The 17,676-nt window shown below is 37.5% G+C and overlaps 2 protein-coding genes across 2 annotated transcripts in view; both read left to right on the top strand.

The window, feature by feature from the left end:
* LOC308391256 (integrin alpha-M-like) overlaps positions 1-17,676 on the top strand; it is a 219,646-nt gene that overhangs the window by 21,582 nt on the left and 180,388 nt on the right. The window lies entirely within an intron of this gene.
* Positions 440-16,114, top strand: LOC308391263 (integrin alpha-M-like; the record flags this gene model as incomplete). Its single annotated transcript, XM_080873839.1, has 30 exons — positions 440-476; positions 1,838-1,940; positions 2,123-2,226; positions 2,377-2,447; positions 2,532-2,646; positions 3,658-3,785; positions 3,934-4,079; positions 4,383-4,533; positions 5,123-5,270; positions 5,945-6,018; positions 6,140-6,257; positions 6,987-7,153; positions 7,262-7,408; positions 7,517-7,726; positions 7,835-7,968; positions 8,203-8,345; positions 8,456-8,610; positions 8,734-8,859; positions 9,229-9,302; positions 9,378-9,519; positions 9,609-9,707; positions 9,802-9,881; positions 9,961-10,047; positions 10,128-10,197; positions 10,297-10,395; positions 10,505-10,585; positions 10,702-10,812; positions 15,415-15,525; positions 15,599-15,709; positions 15,891-16,114. The coding sequence occupies 30 exons, from the start codon at positions 440-442 to the stop codon at positions 15,978-15,980; spliced, it is 3,432 nt and encodes a 1,143-aa protein (XP_080729965.1). The 3' UTR covers positions 15,981-16,114.

Genomic DNA, 17,676 nt, shown 5'->3' with positions numbered 1-17,676 from the left:
TAATTGATTTGCTCATAGATGATCTTAGAAACACAGATCAATAAATCGAGAGCTTTCCTTTCATGCTCTCTGTTTACCATGACAGACTAGTACAGTCTCCACACCACTCCAGATGCTGTACCAATCTATTGGCAACAAAAACTGAAGTTAGAATAATAAATAGCCAAATAAAACCTTTAATTATTATTTACATGAGTTGATTTTGTTGCCTAGAAACTAATAAACGTTTCAGTTGTTATAAAAATCAAGTGCTTGAATCACTGGATAAGACTTAAGCAATACCACCACAGTCTAAAGTGTCATAAAATAATGATGTAACTCCTCCTACATAATAATTCCTTTAAATAACTGTCTTATCTTTGAGGAAGCACTGTATCATTTTTGTATTTCTGGTTTCAACTCTTCTCTGACACTATCAGCAGATGTAACATCTCACACAATGGACTGGATATCTAGTGCTACACTATTCCTGTCAGGTAAAACAAGTTTGTGTGTTGTGATTTTATCTATTATTTTCTAATTATGAAGGTCAGCAAACAGTAAAATTATGACTGGCATTTTGATGAAAACTGTGTTTTTCAATCATAAAACTAAAACAGGTTCAAAAACTGTAATAAGTCCATGCAATCGTTATACATACATATCTGACTGTTATGTACTGTTAGGTTTGGTTTAGCCCCATACAGGGCTAAACCAAACCTGAGGCTTTTTACATTAATGTCACATCATATGTATCTGTCCAGTTTATTCTGACATGTTTAATATCATGTTTATTCATGTCTGTATAACAATTGAGCAGAAATGTAAATAACATGAAAAATCAAACAAATTCTAAGCGGACTGATAGTTTTTAACTATTGTTGAAACAATAATGATCATATTAATATGGCTGAGTCATGGTGACAAGAAAAAAAATGAGTGCATGTAATAATGATGAGGTATATTTTTCAAATACATGTACATTATGGAGAACAAGCACTATATGATATACTGGTTATTTCAGAAAGCTGTGTAAAGCTAATGCCCAAAAAATGAAGGCAAAAATAAGGCCGGTCATTTCAGGGGGAAGCCTTGTACAGGACATTCAATTTGCAATGTAAAATTAGATTGTAATTTTATGATTTTCATCTGAGAAAATATTTGCCTCTTTGTATTTTTTGAATATCAAAGTTAGTAATCACAGTTTGCTGATTTCAATTTATTTTTGGGATTTATAGAAATGCTATACAAACCTTACTTATCTCAGACATTTTCTGTCTTGTGTGTGTGTGTGCGTGTGTGTGTGTGTGTGTGTGTGTGTGTGTGTGTGTGTGTGTGTGTCATAACTTGATGAATCTGACATAGTTCAGGAGAGCAGGATGTATGTGCACACAGGTGTGATTGTCTATTTAGCTGCTTTTTTCAATACTGTAAATAAGCAAATTATACAGTATAGTAATGATATGTTTTGATACTGTGCTGTACCTGATAAATATATGGAGCTTTAAAAAGTACTACAATATCTTTTCTTTAAAGTTTATGTTTCAGCACTTACTCTTGGACTGATGGATTAAAATACAACAATCAAAGACACAAAACTGATTCCAAATTAAAATATTAAAAATGTTTTTTAACTCAATAACTATTCTGAGTAACAAAATTCAGAGCTTTAAAGTGTTGGACTTTGGTGCTCTCTAGTGGTCATAAAAGAAACATTGTGGCTGCATTCAAGAAATACAACGAAACTAACACAGACTGTATACTGTTTCTATAAGTGATTATAGATAGTGCTGATAAAATCACATTATTATTCCATAATCAGCTTCAATAATGTTTTTCTTTCTACTTTAATTCTCAGTCTTAAATGCTGCACTTTGTTTCAATATCGATCCTGCGGCTTGGAAGACCCTTAGGAGTTCTGCTGCTGGTTTTGGCTACCAGGTGGTTCAAAGACAATCAGAGTAAGTCAGAGCATGGTTTTTAGGTTAAATGTGGGTTTACAATTGTTTATAATTACCACTAATACTTTTGCTTTTTTGTCAAAGAAATATTGAATCATGTAATCCTTATTAAAACAATTGGAGCTTTTTCACTTCACTTTATCCACCAAACTTGTATCTTATGTTTGGTTTTCTCTCGTTAGCTTGCTCATCAGTGCCCCACTAGAACAGTATTCACAAAACAGAAAAGGGAAAATATACAGGTGTACCACCTCTGGAGAAAACTGCCAAAATATACAATTTCAAGGTAGGTAGTTTCTTAATGTCTCAACAGAATGTCCTGAAACTCTGACAGCATTTTTCAAGTATGCATTAAATCATATTCAACTTTTTTTTCTAGTGATCACAAAATGTATTTTATGAGTGTTTTAACATCTAATGAATGCTTCCAATCCAGAGCCACATTTTGCAATCAACATGTCTCTTGGTTTGACAATGAAAAGTGATCCTGGAACCCAAAACACTGTGGTGAGTTGGCGAACTGCAAATACACTGGCACAGGAAAATAATCAGTTAACTCTAATCAGAATTTGACCTTTTTTTTCTTTTCAGGCATGTGGTCCAACTATTCCAAAGGACTGCAAAAGCTACACCATGTACAATGGTGTGTGTTTTCAGATAGACCAGTACAATAGATTTGGACCTCCAATCCCTTCTTCCATTGACGGTAACAGCATACTTATATGATTTGAAAATATACTTATGTTTCACACATACCCACACATACAACATGGGCAGTGGGGGTCACAGAATGAACAAAATCGAATTACTTTCTTTTTTATTTGCAATGTAAGCTTTGATTGATACATAGAGGAGTTTAGTTGAGACAACATAAAACAGAGTATAATACTTACTGTCATTGCATGTGCCACATATAATAGAATTACAGTGTCTCTTCATCAAGAACTGCAAACCATACATGTTTGAACCCCCACGCCCCTTAAGAAGAGAAGAGTGCTTGTATTCAGCAGACTGGTTGAGTTGGCAAATAGGACAAAATTTGTACATTTTAGTTTTTTTTTATTAAATGTAACTACATGCTACTGGTTTGAATTTGATTGAGTTAATTAAAAAAGAGTTTTATTTTTTTTTCTATTTTTCTTTGTTTAGTTTTAGTCAACTTAAACAACCATGGCCTGGTGTCACAGGCTGGGTCTCTGAACCAACGCTCTGAGTATATTTTTTTATTCGTCTCATGTTAGATTTGTGATTATAGTTCATGTGTTATTCCTATTTAGCTTTCAGTTGAGGTTAAAGTCAGCCATTATTTATGATTGTCTCCTTGGTTTCTGCGTTTGTAAATGGTAAATGGCCTGCATTTGTATAGCGCTTTACTCAGTCCCTAAGGACCCCAAAGCGTTTTTCGCTACATTCAGCCATTCACACACACATTCACACACTGGCAATGGCAAGTTTGTGTCTTGTCTAACATCTGAAACACACTGGCTGCTCAGCCGTGACAGTCTAAGAGTGACATGTTTCCTTTTCTTTGTTTGTGATTTCTTATAGCTTCCTGAAAAAATACAAATAACTGAAGTGAAAAGGAGATTTAAAGTGAAAACAATGATGTTAATATTATTCTTCCAGAATACCAAGAAATTCAGTCTTTTCCACAAAAAGGGCACAGAGAGCAGTTCAGAAACACTAAAAGAGCATTCCTTGCCCATCTCTTTGACAGAATGCCTGATTGGAACAGACATTGCCTTTCTGTTGGATGGTTCAGGGAGTGTAAAAAGTCAAGATTTTCAAAAAATGAAGACCTTTGTGAAAAACCTCGTTGGGTCATTTCTCTCAAGTGATACAAAGGTGAGGAACTGCACTGCTATTCTCAGTTAGACATAGACATTACAAGTACATGTAGCTTTTTAAAATTTCCATAAAATATGTTTTTTTTCTTATGTTTTCTACTTATTTCCACTTTCCACTTATTTTTTTGTGCATGTTTTTTCTTCAGTTTTCTGTTTCCCAGTTTTCTTATTCACCAAAGGTCCATTACTACTTTAATAATTTTTTCTCATCTGGATCATGGAAATCTAACATTGATAGAATTACACAACTACGTGGAGGAACTTACACAGCTAAGGCCATCGAACACGCTGTGTAAGTGCTGCCAAGATTTTGCATGTTTATTGTGTGATCTTTCTATCCAAAACACTGATGTAACTTTTTTCAAAAGAGTCTAGTGTTTGTGGATGTCTATACAGTTAATGGAGCAAGTCAGATATTAGATATAAAAACTGTACTTTTAGAGCTATATTTAACTGAAATCTAAATTCCCTGTTATGTTAGAAGAAAATACTGTTAAAAAGCAGGGTATGATTGTTATTTAAGAGGTTATTTTACTTAACCTCTAAGACAACAAGATGAAAAATGAACTGAAACTCTATTTTCTTCATTCAACAGCCAAAATGTTTTTACACCACAAAGGGGATCCAGATCAAATGCAAAGAAGGTGCTGATAGTTATAACTGATGGAGAATCTCAAGACTCAAATCGCTTACCATATGCAGCACAGCTAGCGGAGAGTAAAAAAATTGTTCGATTTGCTATTGGGGTAAGTACCTGTTCATTGAGCCTGTAAAGTTAACCTAATTTATACATTCCCAGCAGGTCCCTGAGGTCATGTGACCAGGGCTGGTTGTCCAACATGCGAGGCTGAAAACAAAAGGCGACAGAGCTTTTGTAACTGTGGCCCCCAGATTGTGAAGCTCCCTTTGAGCCTGAGATCTGTGGACTCCGTGGTCGCTTTTAAAAAACAGCTAAAAACTCATATTTTAAAACTTGCTTTTGGTTAACTTTTATTTTTAGGTTTTATCTTCTGTGAAGCACTTTTATCTTGAAAGGTGCTATATAAATAAAACTTACTTACTTACTAATTTTCTTATGCATTTTAAAAAGTGCAAACATTGATAGGAAACTGATTGCTATGGGTGATAGACATGTAAAAACGGCTATTATAATATATTTAGATGTTAGCATCTATAAGAGCATTTTGTTATTTTGGGGAAATTATGAAAGTACAGTATACAAACTCAGTACTCATTGCAAATGCAAATATACTTGGATCCCTTTGGTTTAATAGGGAAACAAATCCACACAATATAATAACTTCAATGTGTGTGTGTGTGTGTTTTCCCCTCTAGGTGGGGGATGCGTTTAATAAACCTGAGGCAAAACAAGAACTGGACACCATTGCATCTTTTCCCTCAGACAAACACGTGTTTCAAGTTAGGGACTTCAACGCACTTGAAATAATAAGACAGAACTTAGAGAAAAAAATCTCTATCGAAGGTACAAACATAAACTTGCTTTGTTGACATTTTCTGGAGTAAAGGCCTGGTAGAGCATTACAATGGAGAAAAAGGAATTTGGTGACTGGTGGGATTTGTTTCTAAATTACTTTATTTTTGGAAGTTTCTGATTAATAAATTAATTTATAATATTAGGAATCCTCTGTTTTCATTATTCCATTGTTTGTTTTTGGCTTCTCAGATATCCCTAGTACTTGAGATCTCCAGTTCTGATTAAATTTTAATACTCTCTGTAGTATTCTCATCAGTGTTTCGGTGCTGTGTCTTTCCCCCTCTCTTACATGTCTACAGATATGTCTGTTACGCATGTCTGTGCTTTTTTTTTTGCTGTTTCAGTTGTTATTTACTTTTATGAATATGGTTATTGTCTTTATTTCAAACAACTTGAATCAAAGCTGAAAATGTGCACAGCTTGAGTCATTGTCCAGAAACTCGTGGTTCTAACTGTATTTAAAATTTATAGCAATTCTTCCATCTGAAGTTGATCATTTTGTCTTTGTCCATTTGTAAAATGACCAAAATACACTCTGACACGCTTTCAATAAACAGCAAGTCATTATTTAGAATTATACCATTAAGCCATAATAATAGCATGAATGAGCAAATCGGAATTTATTACAGTCTTTTAAATTTGTGTTTATTTTTGTGTTTCAGGATCTCAAACCAGTGGGGAGTCACTGAGAATGGAAATGGCTCAAGAGGGATTCAATGTAGCTTATGTGCCTGAGGTAATTAAAACCACTTTAAACTAACCAGACAGTCAAGTGATATACAAAAAAGGGCAGCCAAACAAACTTCAGATTTTAAATTAATTTCTATGAATTCAATATATATCTATCTACACTGCAGGGAATTCAAATGTCTATTGTTGGTGCCAACCAGTGGACGGGAGGCTATACTCAATTTACAACTGGGTATGACAGGGTGAAAACATACGAGATGCCATTGGAGCCTGACAGTTATCTTGGTGAGAATATTACACTGACAACAAACTAACTGTAAACATAGCTATGCTGTAATTATTATTATTGGACGAAATATAAAAACTGAAAAAAATATTCAAAATGCTGAAGGTGTATATGCTAAAAGCATTTTAATATCAGTCACATTGTTTTGATTGTCTGTTACTTAACATAAAATATGAAACAAATGGCTACAATTAAAATAATAAAAACAATAAATAAAAAAACCTGGAAAACTCAGAAGACTGGAATAAGAAAAGACAACAATAACAAATAAATTTAGGTTTAAAGACCAAAAACTGCCCTCAATAGTAAGATGATAGACAAATGGATGAATGTATGGTTGGATGGATATGCTCACTAGTAAGTATGTTGGGGGTTCCTTTGTGATTCAGAGTATAGAAACTGTAATCACTTTAACAAATAGATTCAGAATAAAATCAGGCGAAGACTTCTTTTGGTCTGCAGACATCTGTAACATGCAGTAGGCTTAAGGCAAGAAAAGGGTATGTTGAAATAGAAGGCTTCTTACTGCAAATGATGGCTGAATTATAGGATACAAGTAAGTTTTTTTGTTTGTTTTAATCTGGTATGTTAGACAGTTGTTGAAATATGTAATTTCAAACTTTGCTCCCTGCAGAGGTACTTTAGAAAAATCTATACAATTTGTCTATGTTAGCCACATTTGATTTTTTTTAACTAATGACTTTGACTGCTTGACTGTTAAATTCTAGGTTACTCCATGGCAATTGCTAAAACCCAGCGTGGCTCACTGACAGTTATTGGTGCTCCAAGGTTCAAACACAGAGGAACAGTGCTTGCTGTGACATGGAGTTTACAGTTCTCAACAGCTAACAGACAAAGCTTTATGAAACAAACGATTGAGCCATTTCCGTGGCAGGTACAGCTTTACAGTATAAGGCGGACATGAAAAATAAACTATAATCAAAACCTGTATCATTTTTATGTATCTGATGTTTTTTTCTTTAATAATTTGTTCCTTACACAGTATCAGACTGGTGAATATTTCGGGGCAGAGGTGTGTGCCATGGACATAAATAATGATGACATCACTGATCTGATCTTCATATCAGCCCCAATGTACACGGAGCCTGATAGAGAGGGAAGAGTTTATGTTTGCAGATTAACTGGTTCGGTAAATATATTTAGAATATTTATAATATTTTATGTACTACAGTTAAATTAATCAGTTTATTTGCCAACTTTCTTAATGATCATAAAATATTAACTCTCTTCCTTTTAGTTTGTGGAGTGTAATTTTGATGATCCGTTAGTACTAAGAGGACATGCAGCTGTCAAAGGAAGGTTCGGCTCTTCTCTTGCTGTGCTGCCTGATCTAAACTCAGATGGATTCAGGGATTTGGCAGTTGGAGCACCTTTGGAGAATAATGGTGAAGGCAGCATCTACATATTCCACAGTGAAGGAGGACGAATCAGTCCTACTTACTCACAGGTGCACAGCATCAGAGAGCTCACAATGATGTCTAAACTCATCTATCATGTAATCTCAATATTGACAAAATCTGCAACTTGATTAGATAAAATATTTCCATGTACACAGAGAATTACTGGCTCTGAGGTCGAGTCAGGACTGAAGTTCTTTGGCGTGTCAATCAGTCAGTCATCTTTTGACCAGAGTGGTGATGGACTGCCTGACTTAGCGGTGGGTTCAAAGGGCACAGTTGTTTTATTGAGGTAAGTCCAAGACAGTCCAATCATGTGTTATTGTTGGCAATGTTTCTGCCATCTTAAAAATATTATTAAGTGACCAAAAACCTTTAAGCAGTAGTGGTTTATAAAATGTGTTGTGCTTACTTTTGTGAAATCGTGTTACTAATTCTGGTGAGAACACCACTAATGATACCATATGTTAGTATATTATTAATTATGAAGGTAAAAGTAGTTCACATGTATATTACTACTTTCCAGATCAAGGCCCATAGTAATCGTGAAAACTGATGTTTCATTCAGCCCAAAGCAAATCCTTACTACGAATGTAGACTGCTCAAAACCACTCGAGAACACAGCTGAACTCTGCTTTACCATGAGCAGAGTGTCTACAGTCAACACAGGTCCATCATTCTCCTCTCCTTTTCTAAACTACAAAGTCACTGCCCATCAGCTTAATGTTTTTTATTTATATAAATTCATAGCATTGAAATCCATTTGTGATTTATTCCAGCTCAAGCAAGGATTCATTATACTTTAACAGTGGATGCCACTCGGAAACCTCCAAACAACCGAGCATACATCAGTGGGAAACAACAAGAGCAGTCTGGATCATTTACTATAGACTTAAGAAACAGACAGTGTTCAACTGTAAAATTCTATATTGAGGTAAAATCTAACAATATCTGGAAAAAAACAAAACAAAATATAAACAATACAATACAATCAATCGATTTCAATGCAAAGAGTCCTTTAACACTGAATCTAAACCATTCATCCCTCTTCTTGCAGGCCTGTCCTGAAGACTCTCTCAATGTGCTCTCCAATGAGCTCAAATTCACATTTGATGGTTTATCTTCCAACACAGATCCCAAACCAAGTCTGTCCCCACAGGCTAAAACAACAACCATTCATCCTGTAAGTCTATTAACAAAACAACTTGCTCCACACCCTGAATTCTAATTCTTTTGTCTACACGCATAGGCATCAGTTTTTGGAAAAATGAGTCCTACTCTACATAGTTCTTTACCTTAAAATTATAGTTTGTGTCTTAGATTATACACTTTAAATTGTTTCCCTGAGCGTCCAGAGGACCAAGATGTCTTCCATAAATGGAACAAGAATATTAACAGAAATTGTTTTGTTTCCTGTAACAACAACACAAAGCCTCCACTAAATGGCAGCACACAAAAATTGGTCATTGGATTTGGCTATACAATGTTCAAATTGCAATCCGTAAATAAAACGTCATGTAAATACTTTTTTCCATCATGCTCTCTTCCACAGTTAGGGTTTGACATCAACTGTGGCAATGACAACAAGTGTGTTGATAACCTGAAAGTGGATTTCAACTTCACCAGGTGTGGCAGAATTACAAGACTTTGCTTGGCTGCTTTCCTTTTCCTTTGTTCTCATCCTCCTTTATACTCTGCCAGATCCTCAGAGGTTAAAGTGGGCATTGATGAGCTTTTGAATGTCACAGTCACAGTGGAGAACAGAGGAGAAAACTCCTACAACAGTCGTGTTATTCTCACGTACCCAGCTGGACTCTCCTACAGGAAGTTCACGAGTCAGCAGGTAAGGTATCAGGATCAAGTCTGTATCAATTCATCACTGATCTGCTGCTCTTCCAATCCATCTAGCAGTCATTTTATTTTATAATAAAGGGAAGAATTGAGTGCAGCCCCTTGGACAGTGAAGATGGTTTATCCCGGGGAAGGACAGACTGCACTATTGACAAGCCAATTTTCAAGAGCAAAACTAAGGTTTGTTTGTTTTCTTTATACATAAAGTATATTCTAAGTTCTGCATAATTTAGCAAAAATTATTACTCAGTCTTATCTCTCTCATTCAATTAAGGTTTTCTTCATTGTTTCCTATGGAATTGACAACAACAGTCTACTTGAGAAGAAGATCTTTGTCACTGTGAATGCCAGCAGGTACTGTTCATTTTGGTACATGTACTCATTAAAGCAATATCCCAGACACAATACAAATATTTTCAATTCTCTCTTTCAGTGGAAATCAGGAGCATGCCACTACAAGTGAACTTTACAAAAAGAAATGGATTGATGTGAAATACAGCATTTTCATGACATTTGAAAAGTATGTGCTGTTCTATTTAAATCAATCTATCTATCTAATTGTTTTTCTTTGTATTTAACCTTAAAAATATATCTGTTTAGCTCCCTCAGTTACAACAATTTCACATTTGGGATGAATAGTTCGCAGAAACCAGTTCAACAGTCAGTCACGGTGAAATATACCTTCTCCATAGATTTTTTTTTTTTTTAAATGTATTGTGTTATATAAACCTAGCTATAAAGCTTGTAATTCTTTTCTTTTCTTGTTTAGATTACAAATGATATCAGAGCGCTTAATTTCACTGTGGTGATCAGGGTTCCAGTGAAGCTTGGTGAAAAAGACATTTGGGTGGATTTGAGCAATCTACAGGTAATTTATATTCCAGAAGATTTAGCTGCTGACCCCAAAATGGCTCAAGCTTAGCTGTGGGACAGATGTATGTGAGGACCAATCACACTGGCACTTAAATGTATTCCAGATCACAGACTGTCAGAGAGGAAATGATGAAGAACCACCTTTCAAAAATCTTGTTCCTCAAATACTGACAAATAAAGTAGTTGTAAGTACACCTCTGCACATTAGCTACTGAAATGTAAATTCACAGTAGATTTTAAAATTCAAATTGCACTGGGTCAAGACAAGTGTTCCATTCAGTCTTCTTTAAATCACCAACAGGACTGCTCTGTAGCCAGGTGCAGAGTGTTCAAGTGCAACACATTCCTGGAAAGACGGATGAAGAGGACATATGAAATATCTGCCAACCTCAGTTCAGGATGGATAGAGCAGGTAGTTGAAGGGAAATTTGTGTTACATGTTTCATTAATATATATATGTATATATACTGTATATAAAAAAAATTCCCCTCTCGCCCCTGCGGGCGGTCTATCCTTCAAGCGACTGTCCTCTACCATAGGCCTGGGAGCTTGAGGGTCCTGTGCAGTATCCTTGCTGTTCATAGGACTGCGCTCTTCTGGACAGAGATCTCAGATGTTGTTCCTGGAATCTGCTGGAGCCTCTTGCCTAGCTTGGGAGTCACTGCATCTAGTGCTCTGATTACCACTGTTACCTTCACCCTCCGCATCTTCTCAAGCTCTTCTCTGAGCCCTTGGTACTTCTCCAGCTTCTCATGTTCCTTCTTTCTGATGTTGCTGTCATTCAGGATTGCTACATCTATCACTACAGCCATCTTCTTCTGCTTTTCTACCACTACTGTGTCAGGTTGGTTAGGCATCACCATTTTGTCCATCTGTATGTGAAAGTCCCACAGGATCTTTCTGGATGTCAGCCACTTCCTCTGGTGGTACATACCGTGCAGGGGCCTGTCCTTCCATGATGGTTCCTCCTCTTGCTCCTCATTCTTGGGTTTCTGCTGCCTGGGGTATTCACTGAGCAAGTGGTTGGTTGGGGCCACTTTCATTATGCATTCATGGATGTTCTTTGTCTCATCCTGGAATGTGGTTCTGACACTCACCAGTCCCCGGCCTCCTTTCTTGCACTTAACATACAGCCGCAGGATGCATGCAAGGTCAGGAACTTCCTCATCTTGATCTAAATGACTTCTATCTCCTCCTTTGGCAAGCTTATTATTCCAGCAGGGTACCTGATCATGGGCAGGATGTAGGTGTTGATAGCTTACTGTTGTTCTTACCGTTCAGCTCACCCCTCTGGACTTCCCTGACCCGCTGCAGGTACTTTCCTAGCATTATGTTTGGACACACTTCAAAACTATGAATGAACACATATGGAATTATGTAGAAAAAAATGTTTGAAATAACTCAAAACATATATTTTAGATTCTTTAAAACAGCCACCCTTTGCTTTGATTACTGCTTTGCATACTCTTGACATTCTCTCGATGAGCTTTGTGATGTAGTCACCTGAAATGGTTTTCCAACAGTATTGAAAGAGTTCCCAGAGATTCCAGTCACATCCAACTACCAGCCAATAACCACCCTCAGTACCACATGGAAGCTACTGTCTGGCTAAAATGAACAAGCACATTGCTCAATACATGAGCAGGGCACAGAAGGGAATTGGCAAGAATACCAGAGGCGCAAAACACTAGCTACTGGTAGGCAGAGCAGTCAGCCAAGACTGCAACACTAGGGTGACCAACCTGTGTGCTGCCTGGATTGACTACAAGAAGGCCTATGACTCGATGCCCCACACCTGGATCCTGGAATGTCTAGAACTGTAAAAGACAGGGCTCTAGACTAACTTTTTGCCATGGGCGTACCAGTACGCCTAACTTTAAAAAGTTAGGTGTACCGGCACAAAAGTTAGGCGCACACAAATTTTATAATAATTTATATAATATAATGTGTTTTTCTGGATACACTGTGCTTTTTCAGCATTCAAAGATTGATGACACCGTGTCAGAGCACTGGCTATGAATTTCAGAAGGATCAGGCCTTAACTTAACAGAAAAGTTAGCAATAGTTCTTTTCCTATTACAGCTACATACACTTCTGTCGTGCCTAGGCTGCTCACTAGGGCTGGGTATCATCACTGATTTCTATAATCCATTCGATTCCGGTTTTCAAAGTCCTGATTCGATTCAACTTAGCCTCAGACAGTCAGAAATATTATAATTCTGATCATTTATCAGTACTGACTTCATCAGAATTGTGAACATCACAGCAGATGCCTTTGTGTGAAAGTAACTGAGAATAAAACACAGAAAATCATGAAGGAGATTTTCCTGGTCTGGCTTTTTATAGCAGATAACCTTAAAAATATTCTACAAAGTTCTGCATATAAAGTTTAAATTTCTTCAGTATTGAACAACAGAAAAAATAGGCTTTCTTGTCCGAGATCATTTAAGTGAAAAAAAGAAAAAGACAGCAGCCACAGCGTTGTAAACAGCGGTAGACTGGTGGGTAATAAGCGAACGAATAATACAGAAAACAGAGATTGGAGACGGGAAACTGTTCTTGAAGTACAGAGAGAGATAGAGAGAGAGCTAGCTGTGCATGGAGTGTGATTTTAATAGTCGTGGAAGCAAAACAGCAAAATTCATGACGACATTGATCAAATGTGAAGCGCAGTTTGCTGCTTCTTTTGCTGCTGGCTTTTTGGATGGAGAGAGACAAAACCTGCAGCTCAGAATCAGCGCAAAAAGACGTAATCACAGCGCGGACCGGACACATCAGAACCTCTAAGCTCCGACAGCGTGTCCGTCTACGGGCCGTCGGGTGAGAAAGCCGAGAAAGACAAAGTTGATTCTGATGCGTCGGGTCCGTTCAGTGTTTACGTCTTTGTGTGGAATCCGTGTACCTGCTCTCATTTGCTGTTTGGTTGTTGTTGAAATGGTTTTGTGAGCTTTAATCTGAGAATCTGGCGTTTCTGGCAAAACAGTTATATTTAAAAGTTGATTCAGGATTTAATGAATTGATATCGCTTTATTCAAGCTACTCACCTCCCTCTTCCACCTGCACTTTCTACTGGACCACGGCCAATCAGAGAGGTCCCGCCCCTGACTATCTCTGATTGGTTTAGTCCACGATAGGGGTATAATGTGTGTCTGTTGTTGACCACAGCGAAGGTTGCAGATTTTTTTTTTTTTTTTGCTACCGCAACAGTTGGTCGTACAGGTGCAACCAAATATATTCTTTTAGTCGCACCACTGAAAAATTTGGTCGCATTTGCAACCAAATTGGTCGCACTCTAGAGCCCTGAAAGATCAACAGGACTCTAGGAGCCTTCATCATGAACTGAATGGGAAAGTGGCGTACAACACTAGAAGCTAACTTCAACCCCATCGCACAAGTCACCATCAAGTGGGAGATCTACCAAGGATATGCACTGTTGGGCACAGAGTGACGAAACCTGCAGCTTCAGAATTTGTGAGGTGTCGGCTTTCAGCTCCCGCAGCGTGTACATGTATGTGCTGTTGGGTTAACGATCCGCTCTTTGTGTTTATATCTTTTTGCGGAATCTGTTTACCTTCTGGGCGATCGTGGCTCAAGAGTTGGGTGTTCGCCTTGTAATCGGAAGGTTGCCGGTTCGAGCCCCGACTTGGACAGTCTCGGTCGTTGTGTCCTTGGGCAAGACACTTCACCCATTGCCTACTGGTGGTGGTCAGAGGGCCCGGTGGCGCCAGTGTCCGGCAGCCTCGCCTCTGTCAGTGCGCCCCAGGGTGGCTGTGGCTACAATGTAGCTTGCCATCACCAGTGTGTGAATGTGTGTGTGAATGGGTGGATGACTGGATATGTAAAGTGCTTTCGGGTCCTTAGGGACTAGTAAAAGCGCTATATAAATACAGGCCATTTACCATTTTACCATTTATTTCTCTCATTTGCTTTTTTCGCTGTTTGGCTGTTGTTGAAATAGTTTCGTGAGCTTTAACCTGAGATTATGATGTTTCTGGCAAAATACATTTATATTAAAAAATCAATTCAGGATTTAATGAATCGATATTGGCTTATTAAAACCAAGACTGATTTGAATCTGGAAATCTATTTTTTAAACTCATCCCTAATTCGAAGCTCATTCAGATTTGAGTGATGTAGTCCGATGGTAAAAATGGCATTCTAATTTTCACCCATCTAAACGGTAACTGTAACAGAATACAGTTACTCATATTTTGTATTTTAAATTCTTAACGCCGGTACATCTATTCTGTTACTCCCCAACACTGGCTACCCTACTGGGGTAATAATCTTGCCAAAGGAGGAGAAGCCACTGATATCAAGACGAGAAAGCGCCTGACCATGCATGAAGGGTTTCAGCCCAAGTCCAGCATCCTGAGGCTGGACTTGGCGTGCCTAGCAAAAGAAGTTTGGGAAAAACTGGTATACAGAAACATCTGTGTCAAGTATGGGCTGGATATCATGAGGTCAAAATAGGAGACACCCCCTAGGGTGGTCAAGAATGACCGAGCGAAGATCCTGTGGGACTTCCACATACAGACAGACAAAATGGTGATGGCTAACCAACAAGACAGCCGTCTTCCTCTGGACAAGCAGAGGAAGACGGCTGTAGTGATAGACGTAGTGATACCAAATGACAGCAACATTAGGAAGAAGGAACTTGAGAACCTGGAGAAGTACCAAGGACTCAGAGAAGAGCTTGAGAAGATGTGGAGGGTGAAGGTAACAGTGGTCCCAGTGGTAATTGGAGCACTCGTTACAGTGACCCCCAAGCTAGGTGAATGGCTCCAGCCGATCCCAGGAAATATCTGTGCAGAAGAATGCAGTTCTCGGAACAGCAAAGGGACCAGCAGGACCCTCAAGCTCCCATGTCTCTGGTAGCAGACCCGAGCTTGAAGGATAAAGACTGTCCACAGAGGCGAGAGGTGAACACACATTGTTCCTGTATATGTATGAGTAACTTGGTAAGTGAAATAATCTAATTTATGGCCAGCTCATTCTATTTTTTTTTTCTTAGATTGGACTTCAATCTGCCAAATTCCTCTTAACCAGCACAGTCAGTCTCGAGTACGACAAAAACCAGTACATCTACTTTTCAACAGGTTCTGACAACCCTCCTGTTCGTAAGGTGAGTACACATTCTTGTCTATTGTTTGAGTTATTAAGAGCTTCTTTGGCATCGACATCCTGTTTTCTCTCAGATTGAAGTTGTGGTAGAAGTGTATCCTGAGCCAAATTTCACCAAAGAAATTATTGGAGGATGTCTGGGAGGGTTGGCTTTTCTGGCTTTACTCACTGCTGGCCTGTACAAGGTGAAAGACATTTCTTACACTTTTTCAATAATTACAAAGGTTTAAAACATTTTAGTGACGATTTCCAGTTAAAAAATAATTTAGAGGTTACAATATTCATTTATGTAGCTTGGTTATTTATTTAAATTTTTACTGCCACTGAAATTAATGATTGCTTGATTTTTTTCCCTTGCATTCCTAGGCTGGATTTTTCAAGAGCAAATACAAACAGATGATAAATGAAAATCCAGCAGACGTTCCAGGTCCAGGGACTGATGCAACAGCAGAATAACAAAGATCACATTTTTTAGTTGTAGGTGTGAACTAAATTAATAGGATGAATATCTGTGAATATACCCTCCTGATATTTTTAGGAATGAATATTGTGCATATAAATGTCAGTGCTACCACGTTTGATTCGCTAAACACAAACAGCTATGTCTGAAATCACTCCATCCCTCACTTACTCTGAAGTACTCTGAAGTATTATGGAAGTTTTGTGTTTTCAAAGTGACTTTACTTTTTTGCTCTACAATGAATCTTTTTGAGATAAACATTTTGCAAACATTGTACAGTGATTGTTTAAAATTCATTGCATGTAAAAAGAAATTTCATGCCATGTGTACTGTAAAATGCATGAAATCCGGTATATACTGTAGCTAAAAACCCTTTGGTTTCTTCAAAAAAAAACTAACCATGTGACATTTGACTTACTTGATTCAGGAATAAATGACAGCATATACAACTTTTCAACTTTGTGTTTTTAATTTATATGAAAAAAGACATTTATTTCATATGTCAGTGTTTACTATTTGCAGTATGTAGCCAGAATATAACAGCAGTGTAGTTTATAGAATAAGCATATACTTGTTTAACTTGTTTATTTATAAATCAAATTATCATTAAACAACATAATCCAGTCCAATTGATTTAAATGTAAAGTCCTTTGGAAGTGCTTAAGAATGTCTTCGTTACAGCTGAGTGAGAACCAAGGCGAAGGCAAGAAGGAAACCTTTTGATCCTTTTAGCTTAAAATTGCTTAAATGAAATTACACTAGAATTTCAGGGATGTGTTAATGGTCATCATTGGATATACAAAAAATGGTGTAGCGCTTATGGCTTGTGTTTTGTGGGTTTTGGTGGTTTTGTTTTACATCTTCAGCTTCTTTGTCTCTTTCTGATGATGGTAAATAGACTGGTTATTATATAGCACTTTTCTAATCTGAGCACTCAAAGTGCTTTACGCAACTTGTACATTTAGATGTACTGTCAAGTAGGATTTTTCTCTGTCTTTAGTGCAGTGCGATACATGCAAATTCTTGTTAGTATTTGTAGTTTTGTGCTGATAGTGTTGGTGGAACTGTCCCTTTAGCACCACCGTTAGGTAATTTTGTGAATAGTTTTGACACATAGTGGCATTGCAGGAAGTGGAAGAAAGGAAGTTTTAAGGAAGTTACACATGGCTGCCACCAATCCACATGCATTGGTCCTCAATCCTTAGTCTGTTGTGACATTGTCTGTATGTTTACTGTTTATTTGATACTTACGTCTAGTTCTATAATTGTATTTTTATAACATCAGTGAACTTTAAACTTAAATACAGTGGCTTGCAAAAGTATTCGGCCCCCTTGAACTTTCCCACATTTTGTCACATTACAGCCAAGAACAGGAATCAGTTTTATTGGAATTCCACATGAAAGACCAGTACAAAGTGGTGCACACGTGAGAAGTGGAGTGAAAATCATACATGATTCCAAACATTTTTCACAAATAAATAACTGAAAAGTGGGGTCTGCGTAATTATTCAGCCTCCTTGGGTCTGAGTGCAGTCAGTTGCCCATAGACATTGCCTGATGAGTGCTAATGACTAAATAGAGTGCACCTGTGTATAATCTAATGTCAGTACAAATACAACTGCTCTGTGACGGCCTCAGAGGTTGTTTAAGAGAATATTGGGAGCAACAACACCATGAAGTCCAAAGAACACA

Source organism: Rhamphochromis sp. 'chilingali' (genome assembly GCF_963969265.1).
Source record: "Rhamphochromis sp. 'chilingali' genome assembly, chromosome: 22".
Lineage (NCBI taxonomy): Eukaryota > Metazoa > Chordata > Actinopteri > Cichliformes > Cichlidae > Rhamphochromis > Rhamphochromis sp. 'chilingali'.
This window is presented reverse-complemented; position numbering and strand designations above follow the sequence as displayed.